Source organism: Zootoca vivipara, chromosome 15, assembly GCF_963506605.1.
Source record: "Zootoca vivipara chromosome 15, rZooViv1.1, whole genome shotgun sequence".
In the NCBI taxonomy this organism is placed as follows: Eukaryota; Metazoa; Chordata; class Lepidosauria; order Squamata; family Lacertidae; genus Zootoca; species Zootoca vivipara.
The window spans coordinates 3030082-3055053 of NC_083290.1; the positions used below are offsets into that span (position 1 = coordinate 3030082).

At 46.6% G+C, this 24972-nt stretch overlaps 2 protein-coding genes across 3 annotated transcripts in view; one reads left to right on the plus strand and one right to left on the minus strand.

Annotated features, from left to right (window-relative positions):
• Positions 1-22417, plus strand: part of ITGAE (integrin subunit alpha E) — a 68605-nt gene extending 46188 nt beyond the window's left edge. Inside the window, exons 22-32 of one of the 2 annotated variants that reach the window (XM_060283081.1) lie at positions 159-291; positions 1050-1151; positions 1776-1855; positions 2124-2201; positions 5558-5624; positions 5728-5832; positions 13515-13559; positions 14234-14335; positions 19400-19495; positions 20432-20542; positions 22130-22417. In XM_060283081.1, coding sequence (XP_060139064.1) covers positions 159-291; positions 1050-1151; positions 1776-1855; positions 2124-2201; positions 5558-5624; positions 5728-5832; positions 13515-13559; positions 14234-14335; positions 19400-19495; positions 20432-20542; positions 22130-22186 — 976 coding nt within the window. In that variant the 3' untranslated portion in view covers positions 22187-22417. Of the gene's footprint in view, positions 1-158; positions 292-1049; positions 1152-1775; positions 1856-2123; positions 2202-5557; positions 5625-5727; positions 5833-13514; positions 13560-14233; positions 14336-19399; positions 19496-20431; positions 20543-22129 lie in introns of those variants that run through there. The other variant, XR_009558590.1, reaches the window with a different exon arrangement.
• Positions 6153-10279, minus strand: HASPIN (histone H3 associated protein kinase). Its single transcript, XM_035139806.2, has one exon. It carries the CDS (start codon positions 10199-10201, stop codon positions 7298-7300), a length of 2904 nt encoding a protein of 967 aa, XP_034995697.2. The 5' UTR covers positions 10202-10279; the 3' UTR covers positions 6153-7297.
• Positions 22418-24972: the final 2555 nt, after the last annotated feature.

Genomic DNA, 24972 nt, shown 5'->3' on the forward strand with positions numbered 1-24972 from the left:
CTTGACAGGCATATGTCAAGAATGCTTTGATGGTGTTTCCTGCTCGGCAGGGGGTTGGACTGGATGGCCCTTGTGGTCTCTTCCAACTCTATGATTCTATTATTCATTTTTTACAATGTCTGTAGGTCTTGAAAAAGCATCTCTTATTTCATTTACAGGAAGGAGCTGGTGGTTGGCTCCACCAAGGAACTGGCAATGAAAATCTATTTGTCCAACAGTGGCGACAACTCCCACATGACGACTCTGGTTGTGCTGTACCCTTCAAACCTCCATTTTAAAAGCGTCCAAGAGGTCACGTCTTTCTTTGAACTTTCCCAGGGTTTAACTGTCTTCTGTACCCCAATTTGAGCGGCTAGGGGGGCTTTAGCACATTGGCAGAGCCCCAGGGTTCAATCCCTGGCATCTCTATGTAGATATGACTCCTTGCTGGGAAGCCTAAAGACCCACTGCCAGTCAGTGCAGACAGTACTAAGCCTTATGACTAAAGGTCTCACATGGGAAAAGGAAGATTCCTGTGTCCCTATTCAGAATCATGAGGACAGGAATCTCACTTTATTTTGCGCCCAGAATGTCCCGGGCTCAAAGTCCCAGCATCTCCAGGTATGAAATGCGCCGGTCAACATAGATGGATAAATAGACTGACTCAGTTAAACTGATGGGAAAGGCTCTTTCTCTGCCAGAGACCCTAGAAAGCTGCTACTGGTCAGAACAAAACAAAATAAAAAATTCCTTCCAGTAGCACCTTAGAGACCAACTAAGTTTGTCATAGGTATGAGCTTTCGTGTGCATGCACACTTCTTCAGATACACTGAAACAGAAGTCACCAGACCCTTATGTATAGTCAGAGGGTGGGGAGGGGTATTACTCAGAAGGGTGGTGGGAATGGGTGATGGGCTGAACAGACAGCTGAAGGGTCTGACCCTGGTATAAGGCAATGTCTCAAGTTCCTAGCCATTTCCTCAGGTGCACGCAGTATCAAAGGTTTCTGGCACATTCTGGATTGAAGGAAGATTCCTATTCTGCCCTACCCCCCCCCCATGTCTCAACAGATTTCCTCTTCCATTGTCGACTGTGGCGCACCTCAGCCAGTCTCTGTTTTATTCTCATCTCTGCGCTGCAAGGTTGGACACCCGATCTTCAAGAAATCTACCGTAAGTTCCTTTGTGCACACGTCCAACCGCTTCCTAGGATCCTCTTGCCTGTTGCCTTTGACACCCACCCCCTGCCAGTCATTGGCTGGGCTGTTGCATGACATCATGGAATGTTTGCCAAATATTCCAGCCGCTCAGGCGGTCGTGAGACTATTGATATACGCCGTACCCACAGCGCTTTCTCAGAATGCCAGATGTACCAATGTGAGAGTCAAACCAAACAGCTGTTTCAAAGGCTGCCCATCAACATAGCTGCCAAGTCTCCCGCTGAAAAATGTGGGATCAGCAGCGGCACGGCACCGGAAGTCGCTTCTACGCATGTCCGGACATGCGTAGAAGCGACTTCCGGTGCCGCGCTACCCATGTCTGGGCACCGGAAATCGGGCGGCGCCAGGACCCAAAATGGAGCCTCCCTGGCAGGTAGGAAATCCGGGATTTTTCCAATCCGGGCTGCCAGCGGGAAAAGGTTTAAAATATGGGGGCTTCCCGCGAAAAACGGGAGACTTGGAAGCTATGCCCACCAATGCTTAAAAGTGGAAGGAGTCCAGGATTTGATTATTTTGCTTAAGTACTCATTATCTAATTCTTGCTCTTGCTCTCTCTCTCCTTTCATTTGCTGCACAGGCAAATTTTTCAGTGACCTGGCAACTAGATGGGAAAAAATTCCCCACAGGATCCGCTAATTTCATGCTTAACGTTACCAAGTAAGTGGTCAGTCTCTGCTGAAAACTATTGACTCAGACAGGGCAAATGATCATGTTCGGCGCATTACTTTTTTATGCCTGGTGTTTTATTAATGCGCATTGCCAAAGTAAAATGGGGTGGGTGGGTGAGCTGGAATCTCCAGAGGCCACTAACTAGATTGGAGAAGGCTGTTTTAGAGTCATCAGGTAACCGCAGAAAGGTAACAGTTCTGTTCTGGGGAAAGAGGTGGAATATAAATAATACAGCCCATCTGTTTGATTTTCACAGTGCCAACAAAAACAGCACAGCCCTGAGAGAAGACCATTCCCTGGGTGTGAAATACTCCATGAACGCCATCCTCACCAGGTCGAGTCTTCAGGATTAACCAAAACCGGAATGTCTCTTTGGACACAAACGAATGAGACAGGACTTAGGCAGTTGGCTGTGCTTAATTTTTTTAAGCTCTTTTTGATTTTGATCCTCTTTTGAATGTTGTGGTCTAGACCACTTGAGCCTCTTGGGCTTGCTGATCGGAAGGTCTGTGGTTTGAATCCCTGCAATGGGGTGAGCTCCCGTTGCCGCTCCAGCTCCTGCCAACCTAGCAGTTCGAAAACATGCCAGTGCAAGTAGATACTGTAAATAGGTACCGCTGCGGCAGGAAGGTAAACAGCGTTTCCGTGCGCTATGGCACTCGTCACAGTCCTCCATGCACCAGTAGCCGTTTGGTCATGCTGGCCACATGACCCAGAAAACTGTCTGTGGACAAACGCTGGCTCCCTCGGCCTGAAAGCTAAAGGAGTGCTGCAACCCCATAGTCGCCTTTGACTGGACTTAAACATCTAGCAGTCCTTTGCCTTAAACCCATTTTCAGTTGGTAATTTTAAGGTTTTACTTTCTGCTTTTCCAAATGTTAGAGGGTTGTTTCTCCCCTCCCTTCAACTGTATATAAAAAGGTAAAGAGACCCTTGACCATTAGGTCCAGTCGTGACCGACTCTGGGGTTGCGGCACTCGTCTTGCATTATTGGCCGAGGGAGCCGGCATACAGTTTCCGGGTCATGTGGCCAGCATGACGAATCTGCTTCTGGTGAACCAGAGCAGCACATGGAAACACTGTTTACCTTCCCACTGTAGTGGTACCTATTTATCTATTTGCACTTTGACGTGCTTTCGAACTGCTAGCTGGGCAGGAGCTGGGACCAAACAACGGAAGCTCACCCCATCGCAGGGATTTGAACCACCAAACTTCTGATCGGCAAGCCCTAGGCTGTGGTTATAGATTATAATAATAATAATAATTTATTATTTATACCCCGCCCATCTGGCTGGGTTTCCCCAGACACTCTGGGCAGTTTCCAACCGAATATTATTACTATCAAACCTTTATTAGGCATTTTACAAATAGAATCGCAAGAAAAAGAATCACATACAAAAGTATTTAAAATACATACAAAGAGGCAACAGTAAACTGCATATACTAATTGTATGTGTGTGTATATATATATATATATATATATATATATATATATATATATATATATATAATCTGAGATTTCTTCCTATTAAACTACTCCTTGAGGCACTGCTGCCAAAAACTCAGCTACTCCCACAGTCACCTTATGATCAATGTCAGACAGGCAGAATCCAAAATTTCCACCATGCTGCGGTGCCAGAGCACCCAGAAGGGGGGACAACACACGTTCACGCAGCATGCTGCGGAGTGGACAATGAAAGAGAATATGCTCTACACTATCCGGCACATTCAGAGAACATCTACAGTATCTCTTGCCTCTGGGAGTGTTCTGATATCTACCCCTGACAAATGCCGAGGGAAATACATTCAGTCGGGCTAGCATAAATGCCCTACGTTGGGCTGGGATTATTAGCTTTGTAATATAGTTGACCCTATTATCTAAGATATTTAAATCATAGACCATGGGGGAGCAAACTCTATTTGCGGCTGCCACAATGTTTTGTCTTTCAACATCCTTTAATCTGATTTGGACATTGTGGAAGATATATTGCTCACTTGAATATTAAAAACAATACAGCATCAAACATTAAAAACTTCCCTAAACAGGGCCACCTTCAGTTGTCTTTTAAAAGTAAAATAGTTGCTTATTGTGTTAAATAAAACAAAACGGTAGTAAAAATAACTCCCAGCAGCCTGGCCAGTGACAAGTCAGGAGTCGAACAGCCTCTGGTGTGTGTGGGCAGATCCTAATAATAATAATAATAATAATAATAATAATAATAATTTATTATTTATACCCCGCCCATCTGGCTGGGTTTCCCCAGCCACTCTGTGCAGCGTCCAACAGAAAAATAAAATAATTGATTAAACATTAAAAGCCTCCCTAAACAGGGCTGCCTTCAGATGTTGCGACGAACCCAGGACGTTGTCACCACTTATTATGACAGTCCCGGCGTTGTCACAAAAACTTTCAATGATCCCACCTAATATGTGTGGATCCCACCCAAAAGCAACGTACCTCCCTTTGTATAACTCTATCAGAGTGTTGAAGGAAATAGGTTATTCCCTAAACAACGCACCTATCCTTCTTATGCCCCAAATAAACTGCCTGTTTAAGTTTGGGGTCTGCTAGTAATCGAATTGCCGTAACGCGGCTCAGTACCCTTTCTAACTCCCGACAAGTGTATCAGGAACCACCTTGTGCTCACTGTAAGGATTCCCTTTTTAACCTAAGGTTCACCTCCACAGCCTGTTGCTACTTTGTGGCGCCTCCTCCTGGCACTTGTCTTCCCTGGGCTTGACCTTGAGGTTTTAAACTATTTTCCTGCTCCCCAGGTTTAGTCTAACCACCTCCCTACAGTCACAACCCCTTTGAGTTGGGATACGTAGCTGGAATAACTAGGCACATCCACTTTTAATATAACATTTAAGAAAGCTTTATTTAAACTAGAGGACTTTTAAATGCGTAATGTTTTCATGTGTACAGGCTTAGATCATATTCTTAGTTTCATTTAACAATGGCTAGATAATGTAATTCCAGAAAACTCCTCAGAACACTTTAAGATCTCCTACTCCTACCCACACGCTCCCTCGCTCCCTCTCAACTCCCACAACCCTCTCCTAATCAACCGAATTAACTGCCTCCCATCCCTTTTAAACTCCTGGCAGTCCGTCGTTTATCTAGGAGGTTGGGGTTTAACTCTTTATACCCTGGAGTTCTATTGCCAACCAGACCAATCCGTCACAGATGTCCTCTAAAAGTCTGGTAGTTATTTTTCTTTTTGACGTCTGGTGGGAGGGCGTTCCACAGGGCGGGTGCCACTACCGAGAAGGCCCTTTGCCTGGTTCCTTGTAATTTGGCTTCTCGCAGCGAGGGAACCGCCAGAAGGCCCTCGGCGCTGGACCTCAGTGCCCGGGCAGAACGATGGAGGTGGAGACGCTCCTTCAGGTATACTGGACCGAGGCCGTTTAGGGCTTTAAAGGTCAGCACCAACACTTTGAAATACAGTGGTACCTCAGGTTAAGAACTTAATTCGTTCTGGAGGTCTGAAACTGTTCTTAACCTGAGGTACCACTTTAGCTAATGGGGCCTCTTGCTGCCGCCGCACAATTTCTGTTCTCATCCTGAAGCAAAGTTCTTAACCAGAGGTACTAATTCTGGGTTAGCTCCTTGTGTGCTGCTGATGTTTTTGTTTTGCAATGATCAAACAGCTGTCCAATTAATTTATTTTTTTAAATGTTTGTCCACAGGCAGCTTCCAAATGTCTATGTGAGCCTGGATGAAAGAACCTCTCCCAGCACCCAATTCACATTTAATGTAGGTACAAAGCCGCCGTACTCTTCCTCTCATCCCTAAGGTTCGTTGTTACCTGATGTCGGTGTTTTTACCCTTCATTCAAAAATATAAAAATTCTTTGCAGATCACAGGGAACCAATTTGGGGCACAGCTTGAGTTGCGGATCTGGGTCCCTGTCAACATAGAAAACCGCCAGATTGCAAGCATAAAGAACGCGGCAGGGGTGCAGGTACGTTTTCTGGTTTCCTCCCACTTTTTTTTTAAAAAAAAACACAAAACCAAACACCACGTGTGAGTATAGCTATAAAGATATGAAGCTGCTGGGATGATAGCACAGTGCCAGCATCTGCCCCACTGCATTTTATTATTATTATTATTATTAAATTTTCTTCATACATCTTCAAATTTACAAAACATAAACTAATAAACAAATATACTCTAATTACCAATCAAGGAGAAACAGAAAAGAAAAGTAACAATAACCAAATAACCAGTCATCGATAGATCTCTAAACCCCTCCCTCCCAATCCCCCCCCCCACTGACTTCCCCTCACCCTTGTGTGGTCTCATTCTTAATTTTTCTATTTCAAGGTTTTCAGTTGTGTCTGAATCTTGTTAACTCATATATCCATTTCATCTTGTTTCTTTCTCTTCCTTTTCCCATGCGCTTTATACATTCCATCTATAGCAGATTATCTAATTTAGAGCAGTACTTTCCTATATAATCCTTCAAACCTTCCCACTCTTTCACCAAGTCCTGATTTGAACGGAAGTAAGAAGGCAGGCTGGTAGGGGGCGGACTGAGGTTGGGGGAGCAGTTTTGTCATTCCCCCAATGGACCACCCTGCACTGTTATCCCAACACAGCTGTAGCTCACCACCCCCCTCACCCCAGGTGTGTTTGGGGAAATTCTGGCCATCCAGATGTTGCTGAACTACAACATCAGTCGAACCAGCATGACTCGTGGCTAAGGATGATGGGAATTGTAGAACATCACCTTTTCTGTAGCCTGGGGATAAAGTAAAACCTGGCTAGACTGACGTAGTTCATTTGCAGTATGTGACCTCTGGGTTTACTAGGCCGGGGGGGGGGGGTTAGAGGAGAGCTCCTGAACCTCAAGGGTCCTACAAAAGAGACATGGGTGGGGTACAATTTATGGTAGACAAACTGTATTGTTCCAATCATTACAAAAATACTCATTAAAAATATACATACATACATACATACATACATACATACATACATACATACAAGTTGGACGCCATATAAATCTTTACCAATATAAAGCAGTGCTCTTAACAAGTTTAATACTAGCAAGTGCATTCTACAGTATGCATATTATTTTTTAAAAGGAACTATAACATTGAAGGATAAAATCCCGCAAGATTTTTTTTTAAAAAAGATTTAAAATAAAGGCTTTAATTAAAAATGCATGGACCTAAATTCGGAATTAAAATGATTTTGAACTAAAAGCAATTTGAGGAGGGGAGGTGTAAATTAGGCTGAAATCTATTAAGACAAAACACAAACCAATTATTTTGAAGATCCACTGCAATTGACCAAAAGTGCAAGTAAAAGGTAAGAGAGAGAAAACACCTTATCTTTTATTATATGCATAAATCATAAGAAATACCTGCATGCTTACAATAGCACCAGAAAGTTTCACCATTCGACAACCACAAGGCTCAGTTTAGTCACTGAAAGAAATTGCTTGTGTTCAGCAAATCTGTGGCAGACTTAAAGCTGAGAACCTCCTCAGAGAACCGTTTGAGCTGCTTCTGTGCTTGTTTCAAGGAGGAAGTTGTGGGCTTCTTTTTGTAAGACACCTCTTTCAGAAGTTTGTCTGCTAAATAGTGAAGCCACAAGATGTTGCTGTGGGGGAAGTAGTCAGCCCAGCTGTTTGCGTTCTCCTCTCTCATCTGCCTGTAAATGTCAAACTGATAGTCACCTCTGCCTTGGAAGATCTCCTCATCGGTGGACAGGTCACAGTACACAGTTAACCCATCCCTCTCCAGCCTGGAGAAGGTGTAGTCAATAATGTTGACAAGGATGCCGTGGGTGGGGAGAGTGCGGGTCTCCCCATTCAACGTAAAGCTCACCTCCTTTAAGGTGGTTTTCTTCACCAGCACATTGCCCCAGTGGAGATCTCGGTGCTCAAAGTGCAAAGCTTCCTCAGCCACGGCCAGCGAAGCTGTGACTTGGTGCAAGATGCTCTTGGAGGCCAGCACAGAGCTCAGCTGCCGGTTCCGCATGTATTCCAGGTCCATGCCTCCATACTCAAACTCCAAGACCACAAAGAGCTGCTGGTCTCCAAAGAAGTCTGGCCGGTCGTTTTCAGATTCTCTCAGCCTGTGGTATTCATCCCAGGCAGCCAAGAGATGGTCAGGGTAGCTGCCCTGGACACAGTGAATGGAATGCAAGGAGATAAACCCAGACGTTTGGTGAACCACCTCATCTGCCAAAAGGCTGAGCTCTTTTGAAATGATGATCTCGGGTAAGATCTCGCCGAAGGTCTTCTGAGGTTCTCCGTTGACTCGGTCGCTCCCTTCAATGGGGATTATTTTTAAAGCTGTGAGACCCCTTTCACCTTCTGTCCTGAAAACCTCCCCAAAAACACCTTCTCCAATTTTCTCACACTTTTGCATCTTATCGGGGGAGATGCATTCCTCAAAGGAGATGGGGCTGTCTTGCTTACATTCCCTGTAGACTTTTTCCTCATCTGTTAGAACCATCTCTGGTGTGGCAGAAGAGTTCATGGACGACAGCAGGACCATAGAGGAGGAAGGGGCTATAGAGTAGCCCAGTTTTCTAGTGAAGGGGGTCTTGGGAGTCTCCGTCACGGAAGGAAAAGTAGTATTGGCAATGATGCTGCTGCTTAAGCTTTCCGCCTCAGACAGGATGATCTTTTTTTTGTGGAGAGAAAAAGAAGCCCGGATCCTGCGCCACAAGCTGGATTTCTTGAATGAGCACTCTGGAGACAGAATTGACGAGGAAAGATAGTCTTCCATTTTCTGGCATTTCAGGTGTTTCTGAAGGAGGGAAGGATCAGCCTGCTTTTTCCACCCCAAGTTTCTCTTCTGCCTTGCTTTCTCAAGCTTCCCTTGTTGTCCCCATCGACTGGTACTGAATCCGCTGATGCAAGCTTTTCGACCCGTGCCTACGGTGCTACAGGTGGGGACCAACTTTCTGTTGGTCTCAGATAGGCCACAGAGAGATTCTGACTGCAAGGCATGTCGAAGCTGGACTACTGCTTGTTTTTTGGTGGACTGACTAGCCAACCAGTTTGGGACCACCCGACTGTCCAGGAGCACAGTGGGCTGAAGCTGGGGGCTACTATAGTCTTTTATGTTACCATTCCCTTCTTCCGAGACCGCTCCGTTTAGCTCACCAACTGCCTTTGGATAACTGGTGCGTGCTTGAACTGAGACACGCTGCCTCTTGTTAGCAAGAGGTGCTGCATCTTTTGGCAAGCAGAGGGAAATCTTGTCATCATGCAAACTGGCTTGTAGCTGGAAAACACCACAAAGAGGCTTTTTTGGTGACACTGGGAGGCTCTGGCCATGATCTGCATCTGGGTTTTGAAGACGACTGGGGCTGACCACATAACACCCCGGCGAGATTGTGAGCCCTTCCCTGTTTTGCAAAGATGCACCCGTCTCGCTGCAGGAATTGCAAGACTGCAAGGCAGAGCTGCTTTTGAACAGTGTATGGGGTGAGCTGCTGCAGTGCGGCTGAAACAACGTCATGGGCAGAGGTTCAACCTGGGAACTCTTGTGCAAAGACTTCCGCTGTAGACTCGGGACATCCTCCAGGGTGAAGAGCTCCAAGCTGCCTCCCATCTCCCTGGAATCCCCATCCATCTTCATCGAGCTCAGCTCAGGGAGGCCATCACTGCCGCCACGACAGCAGTCCTCTTGCAACACTTCCTGCAGATCTTCGGGGTGAAAGCAGCGGGCGTAAGAGACAGGGCTGCTCCGCAGGATGCTCCCCTCTCCTCCCTCTTCCTCCAAATCCCTTTTCGCCAGACACGGCAGCTCGGGGGTGCTCGACAGCAAAGGCAACCGTATACTCAGCCCTCTCTGGACAGGCTTCCGGCGGCGCTGAGTGATGTTCCTGCGCAGCGGAGTGGGGAGCACAAAGGTGTTGCCGGCAGCAGGCTGGCCCCCAAGCTCCCCCTGCGGGGCCTTGTTTTCCTTGGCCCCCTTCCCCTTCTTCTTGGCCGTGCCCTTCCTGGCGGGGGGCTTTTTGCGCAGCCGGGCCTTCCTGGTGGGGGGCAGGAAATCGGAGTCTTCAGAGGAAGGGGGGGCAGCGGGGGCCTTTTCCTGCCTCTGGGCCTTTTGGACCCTCCTGGAGGGCAGGTAACTCGTGTCTCCGAAGGACGGAGAGGAGGCTGCCTCTTCGAAGGACAGGGAGGAGCAGCTGCTGCTGAAGATGCGCTTGCGGTCCACCGGGGGCGAGATCCAGGGGACGGGAGGGGGCAGCCGCCTCAGCCCAGCCCGGCGAGCGGCAGCAGCGGAGGCCGCGCACGGCCTGGCCCGGCCCGGACCCCCCCGCAGCCCCGAGTACGTCCTCAGCAGCCGGGCCCCAGGCCGCTCCATGCGAGCGGAACCAGGCCCTGCCCGAGCGTCTCTCACCCCACACGGGAAGTGGTCTGCCGGAAGCGGGCGAGGGGGCGGGCCCCTCGAGGGGCGGGTTCCTTCTCCTTCGCTAGGCTACGGAGGGAAGTTCGGCGCGCCCGCCACCATTTGAAATCCAGCTCTCGCGAGAACCCCGGCGAAACTTTCGTTAAAGCTGCCCTCGTGAGAGGCGTCCGCGGCCACCGCAGCCAATCGGGGGCGGCGGCGGCGCGCGGCCCAAGCTCTCGCGAGATTTTTCGGGGAGAGGCAGTGGTTTGCTCCTTTCCATTACTGTACTGTCTTGCCTTCCCCGTCTCTATGGTATAGATCGAGTGCCGCCCCGCGCATCTTTCCTCTTTGACGGCCCCTAGAGGAAAGGGGAATTGGGGCGACGCTCTACACCTTAGCGTCCTGTTTGGGTTTGTGCTCGCCATTTGAGGGGTCAGGCAGGGGAAATTGCGTTCAGTTGAGGGTGTGTGGCGGGATTATTCTTTCTGCTCCAAACTGAGGTGTGAGTTTAAAAGTAGTGTGTGTGTGTGTATTATAAGTATATTATAAAAATATAATGGGTGGTATGTACTTTAATGCACAGAACCATTGAAATTAATAGACGTTAAGTTAAGCCCGTTCCTTTTTATGGGTCAACTCTTGAGTATAACTACGGTAACGCTGAAAAAATAAAATATTTCTTTCCCGTTTATTTTATATTCTTTATATTTATATTATATTCTTAATATTCAGGATTTCAAAGCAGTGTGCATAAACTTCAAAGAAAAACCGTACACAACAAAAAATATGAATTCATCATCAGAACAGAAAACCACCTTAGAATGCCGGTTGAAACGTTTATATCCAGCTGCCTTTGCATCCTCACTAATGTTTCCCCCATGAATTCCACCCCCCTCAGGATTGCTTTGCACAGTGTAATTTTTAAATTGCGGCTACCAAAATGAATTCCAAACACAGCAATCTGTAATAGGTGGCGCATTAGGCACATAAATAGTTAATGCCCTTTGAAATGATACATTTGAAAATTGATAATAATTAGAAATAAAGTTTCTCATTAGCTGCCTCCCCAAGAGCTCACCATAAACTATATGGTTGAGCATTGTATCAGCTGTTTATCACTACTGTTCAAATAAACATGTAATTAACCAAGTAATTAAAGCCAGGCTGCCGAGGTCCCTGGTGTACAGTAAGACAAGCACCAGGAGCTGGAACTTTTACCATCTGCTAACTTTCTTTCTCCTCTGTACAAACGTATTTAAGTCAATATGTGGGGTTTTTGTGTGTGTGTGTGTGTGTGTGTGTGTGTGTGTGTGTTTGTTTTGTAATACGTACCAAATTTATTCTGTGTTTGCCAAATTGTTGGTGTTTGACCTCCTTGGTCTGTTTTGTAAACTGCCTCCCCCCCCCCACACACACATACATACACAAATTGATTGTATTTTTATAAGAGGTGGATGTTTGTTGTTCCCCAAAGCATCTCACAACTCACTGCTGAAAGGAAGAATCCAAATAAACTCAGTCAATTTATTATTAGTGGCAAAAGGTACTGCTAGAATCAGCCCTATACTTGTAACAGGGGCATAAGAATTCTGGACTACAGGGTGGCAATAAAACACTTTTTCTTTCTCTCTCTCTCTCTTCCTTCCTTCCTTCCTTCTTTTTGCTTTTTGGTGAAGAGGGCTTGTGTTCCTATCTGTGGGCCCTTTGGTTGATTAAGACAAATTCATGGCAGATCACAGGCTTTCAATTGGCCACAAGCTATGATGGCTACTTCCACTGTCAGATTCAGACCAAGTACTGTATCCCTGTGTTCCAGGGACACCCCTGATTTAGATAAGCTGTCCTGACGGTTTCTGATTGGATCCCAGAATGTCCCACTTTTCCTTAGGATGTCCCTGTTTTCATTGGAGAGGATGGCGTTATCCGATCCCCAAGCTGTCTGAAGGCAATCCTGCATAGGGAAGTTTTTTTTAAAAAAAAAACAATGTTACATGTTTTTTATTATGTTTTTATATATGTTGGAAGCTGCCCAGAGTGGCTGGGACAACCCAGTAAGATATGTGGGGTATAAATAGTAAAATTATCATTATGGAATAGGACGTCCCTATTTTCATTGGAAGAATATTGGAGGGCCTGCAGATTTAGTATGGCTTTCAATACCAGTGTTAAAATGGGATGCTCGCATCAGGCTCTAACACAGGCATCCCCAAACTGCGGCCCTCCAGATTTTTTGGCCTACAACTCCCATGATCCCTAGCTAAGAGGACCAGTGGTCGGGGAAGATGGGAATTGTAGTCCAAAACATCTGGAGGGCCAGATGTTTTATAAAGTAAGAAACTGTTGCAGATGATAAAAAAGGGATGAAAACCGGGGAAGGGGGGGGAGGGGAAGCCCACAAAATATGGTTTTACAACTATGAATGCAAGAAAAATTTTTCTGTTTTGTATTGTTTTTTTCTTTTTTTCCGCCCTTTCTTTTTTCCCTTTTTTCCTATTTCTATTTTTCTCTTTTTTTGGTATGACAATAGATGGTTGGATGGATGTCCTCCTGCGTACTGCCCTGGTTTGCTGGAGCTCCCTGGTGGCAGGGGGGGGCTTTGGGGTCAGGGGAGGGGGAGGAGGACAGAAATCCAAGCATAAAATGGACCATCTCTGACTGTTCACATACATGGGATACTTCTGTGGCAGGGGAGGACCCATGTGGGTGGGTAGGAAGGAGGTGGAAAAGGGGTTTAAGTATGTACCGTTTTTTTGTTTTTTTGTATTTTGTAAAATTAATAAAAAGTATGTTCAAAACATCTAGAGGGCCAAAGTTGGGGGATGCCTGCTCTAACTGATCCAGCAGCAGGTTCTAACTTAAGTCCTTTAATTTCAGTGGGTCTTCTCTGAGTAGGATTAACATTGGGTACATTTATTATTTTAAAAGAGGCAACAGTATACAATCAGAAATCTGTATGACTTTAATACTGCACACACTCTGTACATATAAAGCACACTCAAACATTGTTTCCCTCAAATGATTACCCTTCACAGAGTTGCAATTCACAGCAGGTCTTAACAAACTACAGTTCCCAGAATTCTTTTAGATAAGGAATGTGTTTAAAGGTATATTGTGGACATGGCCTAAGTGCTATGAGTTGTATCTAATTAAGTGTTCTTGGTAGACTCATTGAACTCAGTGAAGCTGAAATTAGACCATCCCCATTCATTTCCGTGTTGCTTACTCAGAGTATGACCAACATTGGACTCAACCCTGTTTCATTAATTTTTTTCTCCTCTTTCATCAGAATACCACATTGTGCAAAACGGACCTTGAACGCACAGACTCAAAGGTAAAAATAGGGCTATGGAGGGAAGAAGCATGTTTGCTGATCACACTCCTGCCCTTTTGCCTCTCAAGAAGGCAGCATACAAGAAAGTCATAAAGTACAAAAGTTGGTGGGGTGGGGGGCATAGCTGCCAAGTTATCCCTTTTTTTAAGGGATTTTCCCTTATGCTGAATAGGCTTCCTCGCGAGAAAAGGGAAAACTTGGCAGCTATGGTGGGGGGAGACAGAGAAATTAAACCGGAGTGAAAAAAACCCAAATAACCAGGAGTTTTAGTTTTTTCAAAGCAAACAAACTCAAATGTAATTAATAGGTGACTTTTTTTTACCAACCAAAATCTGTGGGTTACAATCAAAGGCTGCTTCTGTTACCAGGAAAATGCCCATTGCAAATTGTTACCAGAGAAATGGTGCCTTTTGATGGCCCAAGTCCCCAAGTTCATTACCGGTCAGTGATTAATGAGCTGAGGCAGAAATCCAGTGAAAGCAAAGCTGGTTTTTTAATTATCTGTTGCGAGTCCCACCCCCCCTTTTGTCAGGAGACGAAGGACTCAGAACTAAATAAAAACAACTCATCTTAAAAGTTTGCAGTGAAGGTGGAGTCGCATTGTGCACAATTATAGTCTCTCTTCCTATGGGTCCGCTCTGTTTTGAAATATAACTGTGCTCTTTCTCTGTCAGGACAGCGAGGGAGTTGGATACCAGCTCGTGAGTTGTACCATCACATCAGAGAAGGAAGACGTGGTTGTCACGGCAGAGCTACCTTTAGCTAATTCCTTACAGGTATATGTTGCGGGGAGAGATTCTTTTCCAGGGGCAAAGTTCCACCACTGAGTATATCAGGGGTGAGGAATGTCTGGCCATCGGACCAAACTTGGACTGACAGAGGTTCAGAATGGACCGGTGAGGCTGTTTCCCCCCTAAACCACACACCCCACGGCCGGCATAATATGTGATGTCGGGCATGACTGGGAGCCTCGAAGTACACTCCTGGTTGGGCTTTGGCAAGAGAAAACAGGCTTCGACAGTTCAGCCCAAAGCCTGATGGATCGACTGCATGAGTCCTCTGCAGGGAGTGCAATTGTGAAGCCTGGGGAAAATTATAATTATAATTATAATTTATTTATACCCCGCCCATCCGGCTGGGCTTCCCCAGACACCCTGGGTGACTTCCAACCGAATATTAAAAACAATACAGCATCAAACATCAAAAACTTCCCTAAACAGTTGTCTTTTAAAAGTAAAATAGTTGCCTTGACATCTGCTGGGAGGGCATTCCACAGGGCGGGGTGCCACTACCGAGAAGGCTCTCTGCCTGGCTCCCTGTAACCTCACTTCTCGCAGCGAGGGAACCGCTAGAAGGCCCTCGGCGCTGGACCTCAGTGAATGATGGGGGTGGAGACACTCCTTCAGGTATACTGGACCGAGGCCGTTTAGGGCTTTAAAGGTCAGCACCAACACTTTGAATTGTGCTCGGAAACGTACTGGTGAGTGCTTTGACATCCTCAGGTGCTTTGGTGTCCCGATTTTGGGATTTCAAAGTCGTGCCCAGTCCCTTGATGTTACAGTGGCATCAGGCGATCGACAGATAGGTGGCCCTGTCATCCTTACAAATTTGACCCAAGAGGCTAGAATCTGGTCCACATAGCCTTAATAGTCCCCTCTCTGCACCATGGAAAAACTTATAAAGCTGCTTTGTGTTGAATCAGATCCTTGATCTATCTTTGTCTGCACCAGGTGTGGGAACTTCTGAGCCCTGAACTACAGCTTCCTTCATTTCAGGCCATTGGCCATGCTTGCTGGGGCTTGAATCCCCGCTTGGGGGTCCGTCTCGAGCTCCGAGGCGACCCGTCTCTGCAAAGGAGGGGGAAGCAGCGGGAGCGCCGCTGCACCCCAAAGAACCCCAGATCGCGCGTTCTGGGGGCAGAAATAGCCAAGCAGCGCCCCAATCCCGACTCCCCAACTCTCCGGCAGGCTCTAATAAGAGCTCCGGAGCGAGAAGGGTCGCAGTCGCGGGGCCATTTTGGAGCGCCATCGCTACCCTTGCAGGGAGAAGCTCCTGGAGAGCGCTGGATTTTTCCAAAAGAAGAAGTCAGGAAATTGAGAGACCGTGAGTAAAAAGGACTCAAAGATTTAAAATTGGATTTGAGATTTGGAATGGGGGTGAGATTTAAAAAACGGAAGCCGATCTCCCCCCTACTGATTTAAAGAGGAAGCAGCTTAAGGAGGAATCCCAGTGCCGGGGGCTAAAAACTTTATTGTTTGAATATCTCCGAGGACTGACTAAAGACTCTCCTCCTGAGGCAGGGTTAGGGGGGAGAATTGTTTTAGACAATAAGAATCCCTGCAAATATATTCAATTGAAGAAGAGAACCCTTCTGTACCCTGAAATTCGGCACCCTGAACAGAACAGCGAGTGGAATATAATGGGGTGAGTGAAAGGAAGGAATTGACACTTTAAAACACAGGTGTCAAACACAAGGCCCGGGGGCCAAATCCGGCCCGCCAGACCTCGTCATGTGGCCCGCCGAGCGCCCCAGCCAGCGGGACCCAGCAGCGGGACCTTGCTGCTGAAGCGCCGCGCCGACAAAGCGCCAACAAACAGCTGGGGCCTGGGGGGGTAGAAAGGCGGCCGGAGCAGCGCTGTGTGGAGCGCCCTGAGCCACAGCAGGAGGAGGAGGAGGCAGCTTGCCGGGTCAGCACCCAGCAGCGCCGCACGGAGAGTCCTGAGCCTCTGCGACACAGCAGTGCTCTGTAGCACTTTGAATCCTCCTCCTCCTGCCACGGCTCGGCGCCTGGAAACGGCTGCTGCTGCTGCTGCTGAAGCACAGACAAAGCACCCAGCAGCGCCGCGTGGAGGAGGAGGATTCAAAGTGCTACAGAGCACTGCTGCATCCCAGAGGCTTGGGACTCTCCGTACGGCGTTGCTGGGCACCGACCCGGCAAGCCTCCTCCTCCTCCTCCTCCTGCCGCGGCTCAGCCTCATGAACGTGAGCTCAGCAGCGGCTCAGCCTCACGAACGTGCAACTCTTGAGGCTTTACGCACGTCTCCTAAAACGGACACCCGCTGCCTCATGCTGCACGGGAAATGCTTTTTGCCCCTGGGTCCCTTCGCGCTCTTTTCTGGCGCTGAATCAAGGCGGCGACCCCCCTTCCCTTTCTTTCTTCCTCTCTCTCGTTCTTATTCTTTCTTTCCCTCTCCTTCCTTCCTTCTTTATCTCTGTCTTCTCTCCCTCTTTCTTTTTCTTTCCTTCTTTATTCCCTTCTTTCCTACTCTTCTTTCTCTCCCCTCTTTCCTTCCTCTCTCCCTCCTGCTCCCTCTTTTCTTTCTTTCTTCCTTACTTCCTTTCTTCCTTCCATCCTTCCCATCTTTCTTCCTCTCCCTCATTCTTATTCTTTCTTTCCCTCTCCTTCCTTCCTTCTTTATCTCTGTCTTCTCTCCCTCTTTCTTTTTCTTTCCTTCTTTATTCCCTTTCTGATTTCCTACTCTTCTTTCTCTCCCCTCTTTCCTTCCTTAATCTCTCCCTCCCACTCCCTCTTTTCTTCCTTCCTCCCTCCCTCCCCTCCCCTCCCTCTCCCTCTCCTCAGAAACATAGGATGCTGCTTTATACTTCTGGCCCTTAAACCCTGGAACCAGGAGAACAGCTCCAGTGAGTCAACCTCAGCCAGTCCCTTTGGTGAAGGGTGGTGGCTCACTGGCAGAACATCTGTCCTGCATGCAGAAGGACCCCAGCATCTCCAGGTACCAGTAGCTCTGCAAAGCTCCTGTATGAAACCCTAGCGAGCCTCCACCACCCAGTGCAGTTACCAAAAATCATTTTTCAATAAATTGTACAATAATTGTACATTTGAATATCTACTTGCCATTATTCTGACTATGTTAGTTATTACTTACATTATTACAAAAAAACAGTAATAATTGAATGCAGTGACAATAATTTATGATAATAAAGAGTGGACACATAGTCCTACAGATACAACCGGCCCTTTGAGGGTGACCAAACTGCTGATGCGGCCCCCAATGAATTTGAGTTTGACACCCCTGCTTTAAAACTTTTGGTTCGATATTTGAGAATATACTGTATCCAGTTTGGGCTATGTGGAAGAACTGCAACTTGTAACCACTTCCTGTTTCCCAAGTTTTGCTCTGCCCTTGAAAAGCTAGAAAAATGTCAACAGAAGATTACACACCTGGCTTCCAGGAGAAAGTTTTGAGACTCTTGTGGGAAATGAGAATTAATATGTATAAGACTCAACAACAATTGGAAGGAATAAATCAAGATCAAGATTTACAGGAAGATGAAATACTTCAAGAAATGGTGCATGAGGATAAACAGACAGACGAACTGATTTACAACACAATTGAAGTAAATGAGGATGAAATACAGGACTTGCCAATGAATAAAGACTTAGCTGAGAGTGGAATTAACCCTCCTCAGGAGGGGAAAAAGCAAGAATTTTGAAGAGACAGAAAACCCACAAGAAAAGCATCATGCAAAGAAGAAAGGACTTATGGGGGGGGGGGGGAGAACAGAGAAGACTGGGTTGAAAAATCTGTCAGGAAGGGGGTGGGATGAAGGAGGAATATTTGTTGTTTAATAGGGTGGATAAAAAAGGACTGAAAACTGGATCATGGACTTTGGTACTTGCTGGACTGGAAGGGGAGGGCCGGGATCAGGGGATAGAGAGGAAAGAATTGAGGATAAAGATAAAATTTAGAATTGGGAATGTAAAAAGGTTTTAAAAATTATGGGAGTTTTTTGGGGGGAAATTGGGGCATGGGGGAAAAAAAGAAAATTGATAAGTTAGAAATAAGATTTAGGAGTCACTTAGAAGTATCAAAAAAGAGAATTTGGTAAGATGAATGATTGAAGGGACGGTTGGGGGTTCTGGACCTCTTGTCGGCTCTCTGCGTGTGGGGAGCTCCTGGTGGCAGGGGGGGGCTCCTGGGGCGGGGAGGGAGGGAAGTCCCAATTGGAAAAAGAACCATTGCCTCTCCCTTTCTTTCCTCTGGGACTCTCGGTGGCAGAGGGAGTGCTGGGGGGGAGGGGAGGGAGGGAATGGGAAAAGATGTTAGAAAATAAATTTATTAGAAATAAGGATACTATTGAAGTAAGATTGGAGAGTTTGGAAAATAGAAAGGGGAATATGAGAAGAAAACTGCTAAAATGGAGTTAAAAATGAAAATCAGAAATGGGGGGAGGTAGGGGAAGCCCATAATAATACAATGATTTTAAAGGAATGAAAGGAATAATTATTAATTGTTCCTCTTTATTCTTCATTTTTTTTTGCAGTTGCCCTTTTTTTCTTTTTCTCTTTTTTTTCTTTTTAATTATTTCTGTGTTTTTGTTTTTGTTTTTTCTTTTTGGGTGATTTTTGATAAAGTTGAGATAAATGGTTGGGTGGACACCCACTCTCTTCTTATTTCCCTAGGATCTCTCGGTGGCAGGGGGGGAGTTCTGGGGAGATGAGGGGGGGTGGGGACAAGCCCAACTATAAAGATGCACCACCTTCGACTGCGCACTGTCCATGGGAATACCTGGTGGCAGGAGGGATCTCAGGGGGGGTGGGTTGGAAGAAGGAGGAAAATATGTTATTTTTTGTTTATGTGTCTATTTCTTTGTTCTGTTAATATGCAAAATCAATAAAAATTATTTGGGGGAAAAAATGAATCCCCGCTTGGGAGAAAGTCGGGATATAAACGCAGGAAATACGTAAATAAACAGCAGGAGGGCTAAAGGTCCCCCCCCCCGGCCTGGCCGATACTGACTTTCCTCACTTAACTATTGGAAAGTCCAGTTGGGTGTCATAAACATTGCTATTGCTTCTTCCGCTTCTTCCTTTTAGGCCTTAGAAAACAGGACTGACTTGCTGGTTCGAGGGGAAATCGTTTTTGACAGGGACCTTTACGTGGGCCTGAATGCAGAAAATTACAAAACACAGGTAACTAGCGGGAGGCAAAGGCACTTCAGCCCTTTTCCACAGGGAATAATAATAATAATAATAATAATAATAATAATAATAATAATAATAATAATAATATATTATTTATACCCCGCCCATCTGGCCGGGTTCCCCCAGCCACTCTGGGCGGCTTCCAACAAAACACTAAAATACAGAAATCCACCAGACATTAAAAGCTTCCCTAAACAGGGCTGCGTTGAGATGCCTTCTAAAGGTCTGGTAATTGTTGCTCTCTTTGACCTCTAGTGGGAGGGCATTCCACAGGGTGGGTGCCACTACCGAGAAGGCCCTCTGCCTGGTTCCCTGTAACTTGGCTTGTTGTAGCGAGGGAACCGCCAGAAGGCCCTCGGCACTGGACCTCAGTGTCCGGGCAGAACGATGGGGGTGGAGACGCTCCTTCAGGTATAGGATGGAAGGAGAACCGAAAGTGAGAAATGGAGCTCAATCCTTAGCACAGCAGGGCCAGCCCTATCATTGGGCCCTGGGGGGCAGCTTCCCTCTGCGACTGGTTGTGGGGGGGTCATGAAAGGGCAGCCAATGCTTAATAGCATGATTTAGTACAGTCATCCCCAAACTTTGGCCCTCCAGATGTTTTGGACTACAATTCCCATCATCCCTGACCACTGGTCCTGTTAGCTAGGGATCATGGGAGTTGTAGGCCAAAACATCTGGAGGGCCGCAGTTTGGGGATGCCTGGTTTAGTATCTTATGGTTGGATTTTCACTGTGTGTTTCTACACCTACATACACATCCAGGCAGCTGTGAATGTGCAGCCCACTCATGTTTATGAGGGAGCTGAAACATTTAAACCGATTTAAGGTTGTAGCAGAGCACTAAATGCCTCAAGGGCTTAGGATCGCTTGCCCTGCAAAATGCATCAGCTTCCCTTGTTTTGTTTTTGCCCCTTGTACGTAGATCAAGGTGATCTTGCTAAAGGAGAAAGTGTTTGATTTCCTCCCCTTCCTCGTTGGCAGCTCTGTGGGCGGCTTGGTGCTGCTGCTGCTAATCATCGCCGTTCTTTATAAGGTTAGTACTCCTTCCACAGAGCCGTGTTTTAAAAATAGGCTGGGTCAAGTAAAATCCAATATTTACTGTTGCGGTCGATGAGCAGCGTTGAAGAAGCAAAGTAATAAGCGTGTAGGGTGCATTATCCAAATGACTACAGCAGGATAAACTAATAAGAGCAGCACAGAGTAAAATAAAAGAGGCACCCACATTTCAAACTGTTGTAGTCATGTCACGAACTCCAGAAGACGAAAAAAAAATACATAACGTCTGGGGTCAGTTTCCTGGCGGGTTTTGCTTGCTGCAGCGCAATGTTTGCCCACACTGAGAGCAATAGATGCATTTTGATCGCAGGGGAGTAAAAGGACGTAAAATGCATTGGTTGTCCTGGCAGATTTAATTAAAGGGGTTCAGTAAAGATTTTGAACAGATCTCCGTCAAAGAGCAATACAGAAGGACATGGACCATTGGCTCGACCCCTCCCAGAGGCGCTGGGGCACTTGTGCTCGTTGTAGGGGGTGGCCCAGATTTTTTTTAGGATGTTGTCAGTGGGAAGATGCTGATATCTGAGTTGCTGCTGCCGGGGGGGGGGGGTGACTTGGTGAGCGAGCATCAAGGGGGTTTGGTACAGACCACAGCAGAAGGGTTTTACACCTGGGAAAGGCTGTAGGTCAGTGTTAGAGCACCTGCTTTGCATGCAGAAGGCTCTGGTTCAACCCCCAGCATCGCCAGGCAGGACTGGGTAAGACATTGGCTTAAAACATTGGAGGGTCCCTGCCAATCATCAGGGAGACGACATGGTACCCTCCAGATGTTGTGGGATTCTAACTCCCAGCAGCCAACAGGGTCAGGGATGCTGGGAGTTGTAGTTCAGCAGCACCTGAAGAGCACCATGTTGGCTATCCTTGGTCTAGAGCAGGCATCCCCAAACCTCGGCCCTTCAGATGTTTTGGACTACAATTCCCATCTTCCCCGACCACTGGTCCTGTTAGCTAGGGATCATGGGAGTTGTAGGCCAAAACATCTGGAGGGCCGCAGTTTGGGGATGCCTGGTCTAGAGCAATGTTTCCCAACCTTTGGTCTCCAGCTGGTTTCAGACTACAATTCCCATCATCCCTGACCACTGGTCTTGCCAGCTAGGGAAGATGGGAGTTGTAGTCCAAAAGCAGCTGGAGACCCAAGGTTGGGAAACACTGGTCTAGAGAACTTTGAGCTGGGTGGGTCAGTGTCCTGACTGTATAAAGCACCTTCCCATGTATATACAGGGATGAGGAGCCTGTGGCTCTAGACTCTGGCTCCCATCACCCCATGACCACCAGCCCTGCTACCTGGTGCTGATGGGAGTTGGAGTCTAAGATCCTCCTGAGGGCCACAGTCTCCCCTTCCCCCATCCATGGGATTAGAGTGAATTTCTATTAGCACAGGAGCATGCCAGAGAGTTTGATTAAGAGCTCTCCCATCACGTTCTTTTACAAACTTGAAAGGCGTCTATTACTATTCTCTGCCTTTAAAATTGAAACTGTTGTTGTTGTTGCTTTTTTTAAAAAATGGAACAAATTAGCCAGATTCCCCGTTGCTTATTTCTACTCTCTTTTCACCCCCTTCTAGTGTGGTTTTTTCAAAAGAAAGTACAAAAATAGGATTGCAGAGCAGTGCGATTCCTGAGAACGAAGTGGAGGGAGATTCTGGAATGGGACGATGGATAACCTTTCTCAGACCATGAGGCACAGTCAGATTGGAACTCGGCTTCTTTTTATTAATGTATTCCTTGCTGTAGGCTGAAAATAAACCTTTTGCCCTAGTCTTGGGTTCCTGAAAACCATTATTATAGTGTGGCACTTACTGTAACAACTTCATGGTGAGTACCGGCACCTATTTTTCTAGGAAAAAAAACATTGACGGGTTTAATCTGAGAACCTCAGGGGCTTTGTGTGGCTTTTTGGAGGCAACCTCATTCTCCGCATGGCTTAGTTCACAGCAAGCTTGAGATTGTGAACATGTTTTTTTTTCGCCCATTCTCTCACTCCTGCCATCATCCATCACCTCCTATTTTCCATCTTAAAACCGTGACCTGGGGCCTGTAGTTTCGCCATCAACCGATGGTTCTCCTTCCTCAAACCTCCCACTCCCCACACTCTGTTTTACCAACCTGCCAAAGACTCCTGGGGAACACGAAAGCTTTCTCACTATCTTTGTGACATTTCTTATCAGCCTAATAAAAGTATTGCCCTAATATTGGTGGGTTTTTTTTGTTTTTGGATTTTGGATTTTCTACCCCAAGTTTCTCTTCTGCCTTGCTTTCTCAAGCTTCCCTCATTGTCCCCATCGACTGGTACTGATCCAGGCTTTTCGACCAGTGCCTACAGTGCTACTGGTGGGGACCATCCAACTTTAGGCTTAGGACCCTCGTACCTACGGGACCGCCTCTCCTGGTATGCCCCGCGGAGGACCTTAAGGTCAACAAATAACAACATTTTGGAGATCCTGAGCCATAAGGTGGTTAGGTTGGTCTAACTAGGGCCAGGGCCTTTTCAGTATTGGCCCCGACTTGGTGGAACGCTCTCTCACAGGAGACCAGGGCCCTGCGGGATTTGAAATCTTTCCGCAGGGCCTGCAAGAAGACGGAGCTGTTCCGCCTGGCCTTTGGGCTGGACTCAGTCTGACCCCTATGTTTTCCTCCCTTATGGTTTTGATTTGGGCTACTTTAAAATGAGGCTGCATTTTAAAAATTTAAATTTAAACTGCATTTTAACCCATATTTTAATTAATTGTTTTTCTTTCTTTTACGTCTTAAGTGTAATTTTACTGGTGTCAGCCGCCCTGAGCCCGGTTTTGACTGGGGAGGGCGGGGTATAAATAAATATATTATTATTATTATTATTAGGGGAGAAACCCTCCATCAACTTTAAATGATGCCATTATTCTTTTGCACAGAAGTTCTAGGGCAGTAATGGCCAAACTCGGCCCTCCAGCTGTTTTGGGACTCCAACTCCCATCATCCCTAGCTAACAGGACCAGTGGTTAGGGATGATGGGAATTGTAGTCCCAAAACAACTGGAGGGCCAAGTTTGGCCATCACTGACTAAGGGATGTGGCCTTGTCTCCTGGGCAAGTCGTGTGCAAGACGTAACCTGGCATTTTGCTCTTTCTCTCATCTACATGTCATTTAGCAACAGCCTGGGGAATCCTTCACATGACTCTCTGGGGTGTTAATGTAGCAGGCAAAACAATCCGGCAATTCACAGACACTTTGGGGATATTTAAACAGATGACTCTTCCTTCGGGGGATGGTTTGATGCAGAAAATTGGAATGTCTGCTTAACGAAAGGCTTGCAGCATTGACAACCCCTAAACTTGCACCTGACACCTTCATTGTATAGCTTTTGCCTCATGCAGAAGACATAACTTCTTTACCCTGGCCTTTTGACACCAGATATAGGAAGATATCTATCTGACCAAACTGCAGGAGTCAGTGGAAGACAGGAGTGCCTGGCGTGCTCTGGTCCATGGGGTCACGAAGAGCTGGACATGACTAAATGACTAAACAACAATGAAAGATAGATTTGGTAGGTAGGTAGGTAGATAACAGGCTAATGTTGTTGTTTAGTCGTTTAGTCGTGTCCGACTCTTCGTGACCCCATGGACCAGAGCACGCCAGGCACTCCTGTCTTCCACTGATTCCCACAGTTTGGTCAAACTCATGTTCGTAGCCTCGAGAACACTGTCCAACCATCTTGTCCTCTGACGTTCCCTTCTCCTAGTGCCCTCAATCTTACCCAACATCAGGGTCTTTTCCAAGGATTCTTCTCTTCTCATGAGGTGAGAAGTATTGGAGCCTCAGCTTCACGATCTGTCTTTCCAGGGAGCACTCAAGGCTGATTTCCTTAAGAATGGAAAGATTTGATCTTCTTGCAGTCCATGGGACTCTCAAGAGTCTCCTCCAGCACCATAATTCAAAAGCATCAATTCTTCGGCGATCAGCCTTCTTTATGGTCCAGCTCTCACTTCCATACATCACTACTGGGAAAGCCATAGCTTTAACTATACAGACGTTTGTCGGAAAGGTGATGTCTCTGCTTTTTAAGATGCTGTCTAGGTTTGTCATTGCTTTTCTCCCAAGAAGCAGGCGTCTTTTAATTTCGTGACTGCTGTCACCATCTGCAGTGATCAAGGAGCCCAAGAAAGTAAAATCTCTCACTGCCTCCATTTCTTCCCCTTCTATTTGCCAGGAGGTGATGGGACCAGTGGCTCTACAGCAGGCATCCCCAAACTTCGGCCCTCCAGATGTTTTGGACTACAATTCCCATCTTCCCTGACCACTAGTCCTATTAGCTAGGGATCATGGGAGTTGTAGGCCAAAACATCTGGAGGGCCGCAGTTTGGGGATGCCTGCTCTACAGGATCTACAGGCTAATGTAAGAAATCTAAATCTCCACTATCCCTCACTTTGT